At 36.7% G+C, this 12746-nt stretch overlaps 1 protein-coding gene across 2 annotated transcripts in view; it reads left to right on the top strand.

The window, feature by feature from the left end:
- The window catches only part of gipr (gastric inhibitory polypeptide receptor), a 35225-nt gene extending 24041 nt beyond the window's left edge, over positions 1-11184 (top strand). For both annotated transcript variants that reach the window (XM_067450526.1, XM_067450527.1), the window contains exons 6-14: positions 2721-2827; positions 3832-3985; positions 6171-6330; positions 6529-6589; positions 6694-6763; positions 7805-7893; positions 8542-8680; positions 8837-8878; positions 9309-11184. In XM_067450526.1, coding sequence (XP_067306627.1) covers positions 2721-2827; positions 3832-3985; positions 6171-6330; positions 6529-6589; positions 6694-6763; positions 7805-7893; positions 8542-8680; positions 8837-8878; positions 9309-9659 — 1173 coding nt within the window. In that variant the 3' untranslated portion in view covers positions 9660-11184. The remainder of the gene's footprint in view (positions 1-2720; positions 2828-3831; positions 3986-6170; positions 6331-6528; positions 6590-6693; positions 6764-7804; positions 7894-8541; positions 8681-8836; positions 8879-9308) is intronic.
- Positions 11185-12746: the final 1562 nt, after the last annotated feature.

Genomic DNA, 12746 nt, shown 5'->3' with positions numbered 1-12746 from the left:
ACCCTCTCGCTTGAGGGTGTCAATGATGGCCTTCTGGACAGCAGTCAGGTCGGCAGTCTTATCCATGTTTGTGGTTTTGAGTAATGAACCAGTCTGGGAGTTTTTAAAAGCCTCAGGAATCTTTTGCAGGTGTTTAGAGTTAATTAGTTGATTCAGATGATTAGGTTAATAGCTCGTTTAGAGAACCTTTTCATGATATGCTAATTTTTTGAGTTAGGAATTTTGGGTTTTCATGAGCTGTATGCCAAAATTATCAGTATTAAAACAATAAAAGATAAAGATATTTTGATAGCTCTGCCCCACACATACGTAACCCAGGCAACGACTATGGCAGAATCTCTGTGTTACTAATCCAGGTCGAATATTCAATGAAAAAGATAATATATATATATATATATATATTTTTTTATTATTTCTTTTGCTCAAGAAACATATATCAATTATCCTTATCCTTGAAAGCATGTGCTGCTTAATATTTTTGTGAGATATTTTTTCGTGATTCTTTTAAGAATAGAAAATTAAAAAAAAATGCATTTATTTGAAAAAAAGGAAATTATTTTGAATCTATTTAATGCACTCTTGCTGAACAAAAGAATTAATTTCCTTCCTTCCTTCCTTCCTTCCTTCCTTCCTTCCTTCCTTCCTTCCTTCCTTCCTTCCTTCCTTCCTTCCTTCCTTCCTTCCTTCCTTCCTTCCTTCCTTCCTTCCTTCCTTCCTTCCTTCCTTCCTTCCTTCCTTCCTTCCTTCCTTCCTTTCTTCCTTCCTTCCTTCCTTCCTTCCTTCCTTCCTTCCTTCCTTCCTTCCTAATATGTCCTTTTTTATTATTCAGTATATACATTTTGAAAGAAAAAAAAAAGTTAAAGGGTTACTTCACCGATTTAGCATTAAGCTTTGTATCAGTAGAAACCCAGAAATATATTCAAATTATTGTACTTTCCCCACTCATATCCCCCTGAGATGAAAGAATTATGCATTTTATTTCTGGAAAAAATCCTCTGAGGAATTTTTGGCCGGAGGCTAAAGACTACAGCCAGTAGATGGCGCTAGTTGCATGTTATCGGGGTGGGATTTCCCTCACACAATAGATCCCTGCGTCTCAATCAGCTCCCTAGTTCGCTAGTCAGGGCACTGATCAGGACATAAGTCAATGGGCTGACTCCCTGATCAGTGCCCTGACAACTGAACTAGGGAGCTGATTGAGACGCACCCGACGTGTCTCATTTTTGAAAAGTGAGCAGGACACTCCGAATGCGACCTTCGAATGCGACCATCTTTTTACAGGAATTCGGAGTGTGCGTGAGGTGTATCCTTTGCTGCTGCAGATAACCCACAGTTATTTGCGTCGCCATTAACAACCGTCATTTTTTTAAATATTATTTGAAAAAAATGGCATCACCGCCAGATATACACACAAGCTTAGATATGGTGTTTAAATGTAAGTAAGCTGTATTACCTCAAGCAGATAGTTGTTTTAACAGGTTTAAAATTGTTTAGTGTGTTTTAAATGTTAAGAAAAATACATTGCTGTCAAGGCAAGAAACATTTCATAGTCGCTTTTCAAGTTATAAATAATTTTCATTCATATAACTGGCGAAGAGAGCGCAACGAGGCTGAATGTGTTGGCATAGCAACGTGTTACTTCCTGCCTGTGTGTCCTACAAAGGACGTCTCGTTTAATTCTAATTGTGGACACTCCGTATACTGCATCCTCCACAGAACGTGTCCTCCGAAGGACGCAGCTTTCAAAATTAGAGGAAATGAGACATAGCTCATGTGTAGCTATTACTAGCTCAGGCATTATCAGCAGAGCGGTGCGGAGCAAAGTGAGTGTTTCAACTTTTCAAATGAATTCCTATTAAAGTTAAGCTTCCATCGCATGATCTGAAAACGTGCCTGATTAGTGGAGGAAGAGTTTAGAGTTTTTTTATTTTTATGATAAGATTAAGTGCTCATGAAAGAGATGAGTTTTTACCTGTTTTACCTATTTAAATTATCATGGACCAATTCAATTAGTTTTGTGGTTTTGTTGAATTCGAGCCACAATTCAGTAAATTTCACGTCCTGTCATTCAGTTTAACTTCTTGTGGTACCAGTGCATTAAAATTCCAATTCATGAATCAAAAGAGAGTCAGTTCTTAAATTCTGCCATACTGCCAGCTATTGAAAGCTTCCTCAGGCAGAGAGTAATGACATCTTTATATTCATGGATCACAGTAGCGAGTAATAGCCGCATGTTGCTGTCAGGCGCATGTTGTTGTTCAAGCTAATGAAAAAAGTCTCAGTGAAAGAAACCAGTTTGATTGTGATGCATGGAGAAGTAATATAAAATATAAAACTGGCTGTGTGAATTTTTATGCAGTTCTGTAATTTCATGAACCAAAGCACCTGGAAAGCAGTTACTCTAGTGTCATTTGCAGAGCTCTACTCTCATTTCGTATTGGCGCAACAGACTTTATCTCCCGCTTGCAGAGTTATTTTCCAGAGTTAAAGGCTTTTGCTCGCTAGTGTGATCCATGAATATAAAGATGTCATTACTCTCTGCCAGAGGCGGCTTTCAGTGGCTGTCAGTATGGCAGTTAGAAAAATGTCTCAATTGCTCTGAAGCTTTGCCTTCATGAGCCACACAAGACGTCTGGGAAAGTTTTTCTTTTAGAATAGTCATATGATTTAAAATGGCTCATATCTGTATAGTGCTATTCTTTCACTTGCTGTCTTCACAGGAGAATCAGATGATGATCTTGGCCTATTTCAGGGTGATGTACACAATTGGTTACTCTCTGTCCCTGGCCAGCCTGTCTTTAGCCCTTGTCATACTTCTCATATTCAGGTGAGTTACAGCTTTCCTCCAGAAAGATGAAGCTGTTAGCCTAATTCATCCTGCAATACGATGAATAAAATACAAAAAAGCTAGAGCCTTCATATAAACGTTGTGTACTGTTTGGCTAGTTAATGACACTGACACCGCAAATAAGAACAATAATCCAGGGTTCAAGAATGTACAGTGTGAAACATCATTTATGAATACCTAGGATTAAAGGTGGGGTAAGTGCTATCTGGTAACCATTGTTGTTATTTCTAACCACCAAAACAAACATGCCTCTACCCCCAAAAAGGGTCTTGGCCCTATTTTGATAGCTTCGCCCCACACATACGTAACCCAGGCAACAACTATGGCAGAATCTCTGTGTTACTAATCCAGGTTGAATATTTAATGAAAAAGTGAATATCCATCACAAAAACACAAACCGTTCTCATGAACAACTCGATAGAACACGAGCCGACAGTCCAACTAACGAACATATTACAGTTTCTGGTTATAGTATCTTACTTGTGGGACACATTTTGTGAGCTGATGCTTGAAACAGACAGTGAGGGGATTTAGATGCTCCATACGGTGTGGAAATGAACGGGTCTTTATCATCGCTGAAGTGAGTGACATTACGATCGCAAATGAACAAACAAGCGAACATGACACACGAGCATATTCAAGCAAAAGCCAGCATGTATTAGTTCTCGGCCAATGTCCGTTCTGTGTGACTCGTGTGTTTTGAATAATGACGTGCACTGAGCGCTCTTCTCACCATCAATAGTAGACACGCCCCTTACCTGCTGATTGGCTATAAGTTTGTTATTGCACTCAGCCCGATTCCGTTTTGTAAAGCGGTTTTGAAATAACACCTACCCCGCCTTTAATTGTTAAGTTATGAGCAGTGTGACAAGTGAAGCAAGATAACCCAGTATTTTGTTTACCCAGGGTCTAGATTGGAGCAGGGTAAAGTAGGCCTATTTCAGGTGTGAAAAGCCATAATGTGTTTGTGCGTAATATTGCAGGAAGCTGCGATGCACACGTAATTACATCCACACCAACCTATTTGCCTCATTTATCCTGCGAGCTGTGTCCATCCTCACGAGAGACGCACTTCTCATGAAAGATGCTCCTGAGTTCAGGGACAACAAAGATGTTTCAGTCATTCTGAGTGACCAGGTAAGCAGAAATACAGTGCTGACTCTGCATTACAGTAATTGCACACTACAAACGTCTCTGCAATGACGCAAAGTCCTCAGTATTTTTTTATGAAATGTAAATTCATGTTACAGTTGCACTTAATGTTTTACAGTATAAATAAACATTACTTACACAATTCTATTTTGAATTTTTGCAGTTAATGTTCTATTTATTAAACATATACATCTAATTAAGTTAGTGTTTTTAAGCATCACTACATTTATTCCAAAATAAAAACTAAATAAGAATTAATTTACGAATTTCAGTTTTCATGTAGAGTAGTATATTTTATTTGTCAACTTATGTTAAGTTTTTTTTAAAGTCTTTTAACTCTTTCCATGCCAATCATAGAATTTTACGTTATCTGTTAGAAAATGCAGAGAAAACAGAGAAAAGCGGTGTTGCCAAACAGAATTTTCTGTTTCCATGTTTTCACTTTTATACTCTTTGGGGCATTATGACACATCTTCTAAAAGAGTACTGAATCTCCTGCTGATCAAATAAATTTTGATCACAAAGAAGTGATATCCTATGTAATAATATGCACATGTAAAATAACGTGATCATTAACATTAAAAAACATCAATTAAAACTCTCATTAGGGGTGTTACTCTATCTGTGTTTTGATCATCGTTCTGAATCTGATCCAGATGTAGTCTTTGACAAAAATGTAATTTTCTCAGCTTTTTGCTCAAAATGTTGATGAAAGTGTTATGCATGAAGCTAGAATAAAACAACAAAATTCCCAACAAAAATTCTGGTGGCCATTTTGGGAAAATTATCAAAAATGCTGCAGGTGGCTAGATACTTTTTTTTTTAAAATGCTCATAAACTTCAATCAAATTAATTAACTTATTTTCACATCATCTCTCATCAAATCTCAGTAAACACTGGTCACAGTCACAGAGCTGTAGCCTACTTTTCCACCAAGCTGATTTGTCACTAAAAAAACTTAAAGGTCATACTTTCACGTTATTTTAAGTTTGGTTTTGATGTGCTGTAAAGCGATAGATCCATGTATTTATTTATTTATTTATTTATTCAGACTTAAAGGGTTAGTTCACCCAAAAATGAAAATTCTGCCATTAATAACCTCATGTTGTTCGACACCCACAAGACTTTGTTTATGTTCGGAACACAAATGAAGATATTTTTGTTGAAATCCAATGGCTCACAAAGGCTTCCATTAGCCACAATGTCATTTCCTCTCTCAAGACCCATAAAGGCAATAAAAACGTCCTTACAAAGCCCATCTCACTACAGTGGCTCTACAATCATTTTATGTTGCGACGAGAATAGTTTTTGTACGCAAAAAACTAAATAACGACTTATATAGTGATGACCGATTTCAAAACAGCTTCCTGAAGCCTCGGAGTGTTATGAATCAGTGTACTGAAAATCAGTGTCACTGAAATCACGTGACTTTGGCGATCCAAACCGCTGATTCAATACACTGATTCATAACATGCCAAAGCTTTACGAAGCGGTATTTTGAAATCGGCCCATCACTATCGACATTTAACATCGGCTTCATTAAAGGATTGTAGAGCCACTGTAGTGAGCTGGGCTTTGTAACAATGTCTTTAGTGCCTTTTATGGGTCTTGAGAGAGGAAATGACATTGTGGTTAATGGAGGCCTTTCTGACCCATTGGATTTCAACAAAAATATCTTCATTTGTGTTTTGAAGATGAACAGAGGTCTTACGGGTGTTGAACGACATTAGGGTAAGTAATTATTGAGAGAATTTTCATTTTGGGATGAACTAACCCTTTAAGTAGGAATCCAAATTGTATCTACATATAAACAGCTTAATAGGTCAATCATAGCATAATGGAAGCATTGCCTCCTTTCACATGACTTTTCTCAATTCATTCTGTTATCCTTCACCGAACCATGCTTTAGGAGGTCTGTTAGACGTAATTGAGCTCAGGGAAAGCAATAAAGGTGTTGCATACCGCTCTAGCTGCTGGTGTCACTGTTGGACAAAAAGAATGAAAAAATTAATAATTTGTGATTTATACACTTTTTAATTTCTTTTCACATAATATTTACATTGTTTTATCTTTGTTCTCTGAATATTTCAGGAAACACCAGTGCTACAAAACTATTAAAGTACATTGTTTGGTACAGTACAGTAATTAATCCCACATTAAACTCCCACAGGTGATGTCCGGCTGCCGTGTGGCTCAGGTCCTGATGCAGTACTGTGTTGGGGCCAACTACTATTGGCTACTGGTGGAAGGTCTATATCTTCACAACCTGCTGGTGCTGATGGTCTTTTCAGAGAACAGTTACTTCTGTGTGTACCTCTGCATCGGCTGGGGTGTGTAACTTTACAAACTCATTCTACTCTTTTTCTAGAAAAATTGTCACGATAATAAACCATTTAATATAAACACATATATTTCCATACATATGAGTTTGAACAGTTACCACAATTCAATTAATTTGATCTTTTTAAGAAAGTAAAAATGAAATGCTAATGAAGATACATTCTGTTTCATCCGATGTTTTCTGACAGGAACACCTGTGCTCTTTGTGGTGCCTTGGATAGTTGTTCGTTACTTATATGAGAACACCAGGTCAGATGTGCCAAAAGTCTTGATGCAACAGCTTTCTTTCATTTGGTTAAAGATTAAGAGCAACTTTGGTTAAGCATTACAAATGTCCCTAAACATTTCTCAAGGTGCTGGGAGATCAACGAAAATATGGCATATTGGTGGATCATCCGAACGCCAATCCTTTTGGCAATTTTAGTGAGTTTTCCTCTGTATTTGCCTCAGTTTTTATAGTCATTCACATAGGCTTACAGTATATGTGATTACAGATCTTTTATTTCTACTAAATACTGGAACTTTCCCACTTCCGGCCTGTGTTCCAGATAATTCAGAACGTGGAATTCTCTACTAATGGAACATTGCATTAGTTGGAATGTTGGACATTACATCAAATGGTGCTTCTCACTATAGTTAGTCAGGTTTGAGAGATCTACTCTATCTTTACTTGTAGGATTTCTGACCTATGTTGCAGTGGTTATTTTTGAGTGGGAAATAGAAGAATTCCATGTTCTGAGTCATCTGGGGACCGGTTGCACCAGCTATGCGCAAGTTACAAATTAACATATAGTTTTGATGCAAATTGTTACTAAGTTACAACCTATGCACTTGTATTTTTGTGTTGCGCCATTAAACAAAGTTAACCCCAGAGCTGTTGAAAAACAGAGTTACGACACTCCCATAGACTTCCATAGGAACTGAGGAATGCGGAAGTAAAGCGTTCCCGGAGTGACCAATAGTTCCAAACAGCCAATAGTTCCAGCACTGAACCCCATTCATTTCAGTGTACCTCAAGCACACTCGCTGGCAAACTGATGAAATTACTGCATTTGAGATTCTATAGCATTATTGACCTCTCAGGAATATTGATAGAAGATGTATTTTATGAAGCACGTTAGAGTTAATGTTTGGTCTCTCTGTAGATCCTTTATGGACAGCTTACAACCTTCTAGTTACATTCTGCCTTTAAAACAAATGGTGCAACTGAATAAAGCACAGAGTTAGTTACAAACTAGCTAGTTACTAAGCCTAGTGTGGACTTCATGCGCTGGTGCAACTCAACTTTTTTTCTGGACTCTGAAACTATTGTGGCTAGTTTTGAACGGGACGGCACACTCAGTTGGGATAATTTATGCATTTTTCTACATTCCCCAGGATGAGAAGCCTTGTGTGCCTTAACATTGAGCTGTCTACATGTAATTATGCATATATACATATTTAAATAATGATCATATTTTGCAGGTGAACTTTTTCATATTTATAAGGATTATTCAGATCCTCGTCTCCAAATTAAAAGCACATCAGATGAGATATACAGATTATAAATTTAGGTAAGAATTTGTCTTATTTTAAATTAATTTAATAATGTAGTGTTTTGATTTTTTGTTTATCTTGAAATTATTTTATTGTTTTGTTTTTGTTTTTTTTGTTTTTTGCTTGTAGTATAAAAAAATAACAACCTGATCTGTTGTTTTTTTCTTGTACCCGTTATTTCTGATTTCTTCCATGTTACATAAACTGGAAATGTGTCACATAAAGTGCCTTAGCAAGCTTTTGATGTTTCAACCATTTTCAAGGAAATGTTTCTTCATCTTCTTCAAATGTCAGCCTTGAGGGCAGCATATGTTTTAGGCAGCTTTTCTTTTACTACCAGAGACTATATTTCTAGCCTTTAAGCATAAATCCTGCTTAGCCATAGTGGAATAAAACGTGGATTGAAATGTATCAAGCACATATTTATTGATAATAATGATGGAGGCTAATAGATTCTTGATTTTACCCACAGTGCCTCACTATTGTTGTTTTATCTGCCTATGAAATCTATTTTCAAACATTTATAAAACCTAAAATAGAAATAGTTTTTGATAGAAATAAATAAAATGTAAAATTGAATTTAAAGAACAGTTGATGACGTATTGAAGTGAGATGGGCCGGATTGTGTTTTAAATAATCAGCGTCTAATATTCTTGCTCGCTCAGGTTAGCCAAGTCCACGCTGACCCTCATTCCTCTGTTAGGGATTCATGAGGTGGTGTTCGCTGTGATGACAGAGGAACAGACTGAGGGCGTACTTCGCAATGTCAACCTGTTCTTTGAACTCTTCTTCAATTCCTTTCAGGTATACAGCTAAGGGGATCACAAGAGACAGACTGTGTCACAACATGGCCTAGATCATAAAGTGTACTTACTTTTTTGTTTTCCATGCACTATTTTAATCTAGTGTATGCCCTTACAGTTAATGCATTTTGACACACTAGTTGCTGTTGCCCAACAGGGTTTTCTGGTGGCCATACTATACTGCTTTGTCAATAAAGAGGTATATTTTTTCTATATTGTAATATTTTTTCTATATATACTGTTTAATATATGTAAATACACACACACACACACACACACACACACACACACACACTATATATACTGTATATATATAATTCATTTTTCAAATTTAAAAGATTAACTTAAATAAAATATGTATATATATATATATATATATATATATATATATATATATATATATATATATATATATATATATATATATATATATATATTTCTTCAAATTTAAAACATTAACTTAAATAAATAAATAAAAATATATATTAATATATATTATAAATAAATAAAAATATATGTTTTAAATTTGAAAAATGAATTATTTATTTTTAGATAGCAATAATAATAACCCTGATATCCTTTATATCTTCACATAACTGCTTTGTTACACATCTTGTCTTTGATTCCAGGTACAATCAGAAATCAAAAAGAAATGGCAGCGATGGAGATTGGGAATAAGCATTTTGGATGACCAACGTAATACAGGCAGCAACACACAGCAGGGAGGTCCCGGTCTGTGCCACCACGACCCAGTCTGCTCTCCAGAATGCCCTCTGGACAGTGGTAACCAACTGGCCTCAGACCCAACACCCACAGACAGCCACCCGACCGTTCAACAACACTACCACCCTGGAGCAAAAAAAGGCAAGGCGTACTGTTACATCTCTGCCCGAAAACAGGTTCTAAACGGGTTGGATGTGCCAGCGTTGCCCCAGTGTGCTTCAGAGAGTGCAATGATGTTTTCTGAGAGCTACTGCTGAATGATGTGGACTGTGCTGGCCAACTGATTGGATATCATGGAGTGTCTTGGAATACGAGATCTCATTACTTTTGAACTATCTAAAGGATGTTCTTACATCACATTGCTCACATTATGCCTGACAACCCTCTTTATTTGTTTTTCTCATTTGATGTTTACCACAATACCTCATTTTGGACACAAGATTAATTCTGTTATGCGCCAACATTGTGGATCAACTCAGAAACGGTCTTCATTGCCACAAAGTCATTCATATTTTTGATTGCATAAAGGATTATCTGTTGAAAGTTCACAGGTAAGGCACACAGACTTCACCAAAATCACCATCAATATAGTCACCCCAAAAAGTATTTAGACCCTTAGGCCATACGTCCACTGCCAAGTTCATTCACTTTCATTCAGCAAGGATGCCTTAAATTGTTCAAAAGTTTCAGCAAACACGTTTACATTCTTACAAAAGATTTGTTTCAGTCAAATGCATATTAAGTAGCACAACTGTTTTCAACATTGATGATAATAAATTATTTGAGCAGCAACAGTAAATAAGCATATTAGAATGATTTCTGAAGGAACATGTGAAGACTGGAGTTATGATGCTGAAAATTTGGCTTTGCCATCAGGAATAACCTGCCATTAAAATATATTAAAATATTTTTTTTTATTGTAGCAATATTTCACAATATTACTGTTTTTACTGTATTTTTTATCAAATAAATGTAGGTTTGGTTTGATGTTTTTCAATTTTATGTGCAGGTAAAATACTTTTGGGGGAGACTGTACATACATACAGAAAAAGGACATATAAACATTAAATTAGCACTAGACTGATCTGACTGAGATCTAAACATATAAACATTAAATAAGCACTAGACTGACGTTCCCCTAACATTTCGTCTAAAGCACATCCTCACCCTGATATGAAAAGTGCCTCTGAAGGTGTTAAATGTCTAATATGAAGGTTTTGTATGGCTCTTGTGCAACCCGCTCAACCATGATGGCGTGCTCTAGGCATTCTCTTAAACAGCAGGAAATCTAATTCCTTTTTTATGTCTCTGCATTCCACTCGATGGCTTAATCCCTTTTCATTCAGTGCCATGACAGAACCCAACTGTGAACTGTATGTCTAAAAGGATTACTAGGTAATTTAGTTATTAGGCAACAGTAACACGGAAACCGTTTGTTTCCAAAACTTTATGAAGGCTTAAATCACTGAATCCTTTTTGAACCACTCACAAGGACTGAAATCTATTCTTACATTGTGTACTCTTTAGTGTGTGTGTGATATGTGAAGGCCAAGTAAGGTAACCCATTGTCCTGTGCATTTAACCCATCCAAGTTAGTGCACACACATTAGTAGTGAGAAGTGAACACACACACACAAGCCATTTTTTGCTGTGGCACCTTGGTTAGGTGCCTTGATACCAGTCTAACTCTTTAACCATTAGGGCATGACTTCCCCCATTTACCACTGCCCCTATGTTGCAATAATAATAGTGATATCTATGTTTGTTGTACCTGATCCTTTACTGTAGTTGAGGCAATATATTATGTCATATCTAAATTTGTAGGCATCAAGCAAAGGTTGTTGTTCTATTGCTTTCACATTGAGGTTATTTATGCATTGACATCTAAAGCCACCTAGTGGACGTAGTGAGAACAGCACAAAATATGCATCTTTAAATTCTGCATCATTATTAGACATAAAATAATACTTGTTTGAAAAATATTTTATTAAAGTATTTAATATAAAACCATTAAAAATTTTAAAGGTACAGTATGTAACTTGACTCTCTAGCGGTTAAAGGAACACACCGACTTTTTGGGACTTTTTCATAGTATCCCCCAGAGTTAGATAAGTCCATACATACCATTCTCATCTCTAACTCTGTGACGCACCCACCGCTAGCCTAGCTAAGCGCAAAGACTAAAGGTGAACGGCTCCATCTACATGTTGTGATGTGTATAGTTACATCCAATGTTGTAGTCGAGAGGCCATCTCATCCGAGTTCAGAGAGGGTTGAGTCCGAGTCAAGTCTGAGTTCAGAGAGGGCCCAGTCCAAATCCACAAACAACATTAAAACTTAATCTGATAAAAAAAACATGTAGTTATAGAGGGAGTGCACAGATTGACTACAGAAAAATTGCTGCCTTATTTAAAGCAATGAGAATGCCCCGGAGGGAGAGAGGGCGGCAGCATTCTGTCAGACATTTTTGGGGGGAGATGCTCACAGTGCTCAGTGTTGAGACTGTCATCTGTATCTGTATTCATTTTATTATTTAATTACATAAGATTAGATTTTCTCTGTGACATTTTTGTCCTACTTTGTGAACAGTAAATATATTAAAATGACAGTTGAGACAAATAATGTAGCCATGTGACTTTCTGCAAAGCGGTATCACTACAGATTGATGGCAGGTGGACAGAGCGTTACAAAAATAGAAGCGAGAGCGGGCGGGTCACTGGTGTGCACACAAGAAAATCACCAATCATTCGATGTGTCAATCAAACATCAATTTAAAGAATTATTAATATACAGTAGCCTAATTGTCCAATTCCTAATAAGTTTGAATAAGAGTCATTACCAAAATGCACATGAGTCCATGACAAGACCAAGACCATTAAAATATGGTCTCGAGACCAAGTGTAGGCTACAACACTGATTACATCATGTATTAAGACTGACGGAAAATGAAAAAGTTTTCTACACCGATATGGCTAGGAACTCATTCCTGCATAATAATCAAGGAACTTTGCTGCCGTACCATGGGTGGAGCGATGCAATGATATTACATAGTGCCTGAAAATAGTCCACGCAAGAAGGATGTCACGTTGGTTATGTTGACAGAAGTTAACCTATTTTCAGACGCTGTGTATTATCATCGTCGGTCTCAGTACACGATGTAACTATACACATCACAGCATGTAAATAGGAAAATGTTATTTTGTCACTTATTGAGCAGTAGGCTAGATGGAGCCGTTTACCTCCAGACTTTGCGCTAAGCTAGACAGTGAATAAGTTAAAGTCCCAAAAAGTCGGTGTGTTCCTTTAAAAACAAAACAAAAAAACATGCATTTTGTGGAAGAACA

Source organism: Pseudorasbora parva, chromosome 8, assembly GCF_024679245.1.
Source record: "Pseudorasbora parva isolate DD20220531a chromosome 8, ASM2467924v1, whole genome shotgun sequence".
Lineage (NCBI taxonomy): Eukaryota > Metazoa > Chordata > Actinopteri > Cypriniformes > Gobionidae > Pseudorasbora > Pseudorasbora parva.
The sequence above is the reverse complement of the archived record's forward strand: the minus strand, read 5'-3'. Positions and strand labels throughout refer to the sequence as shown.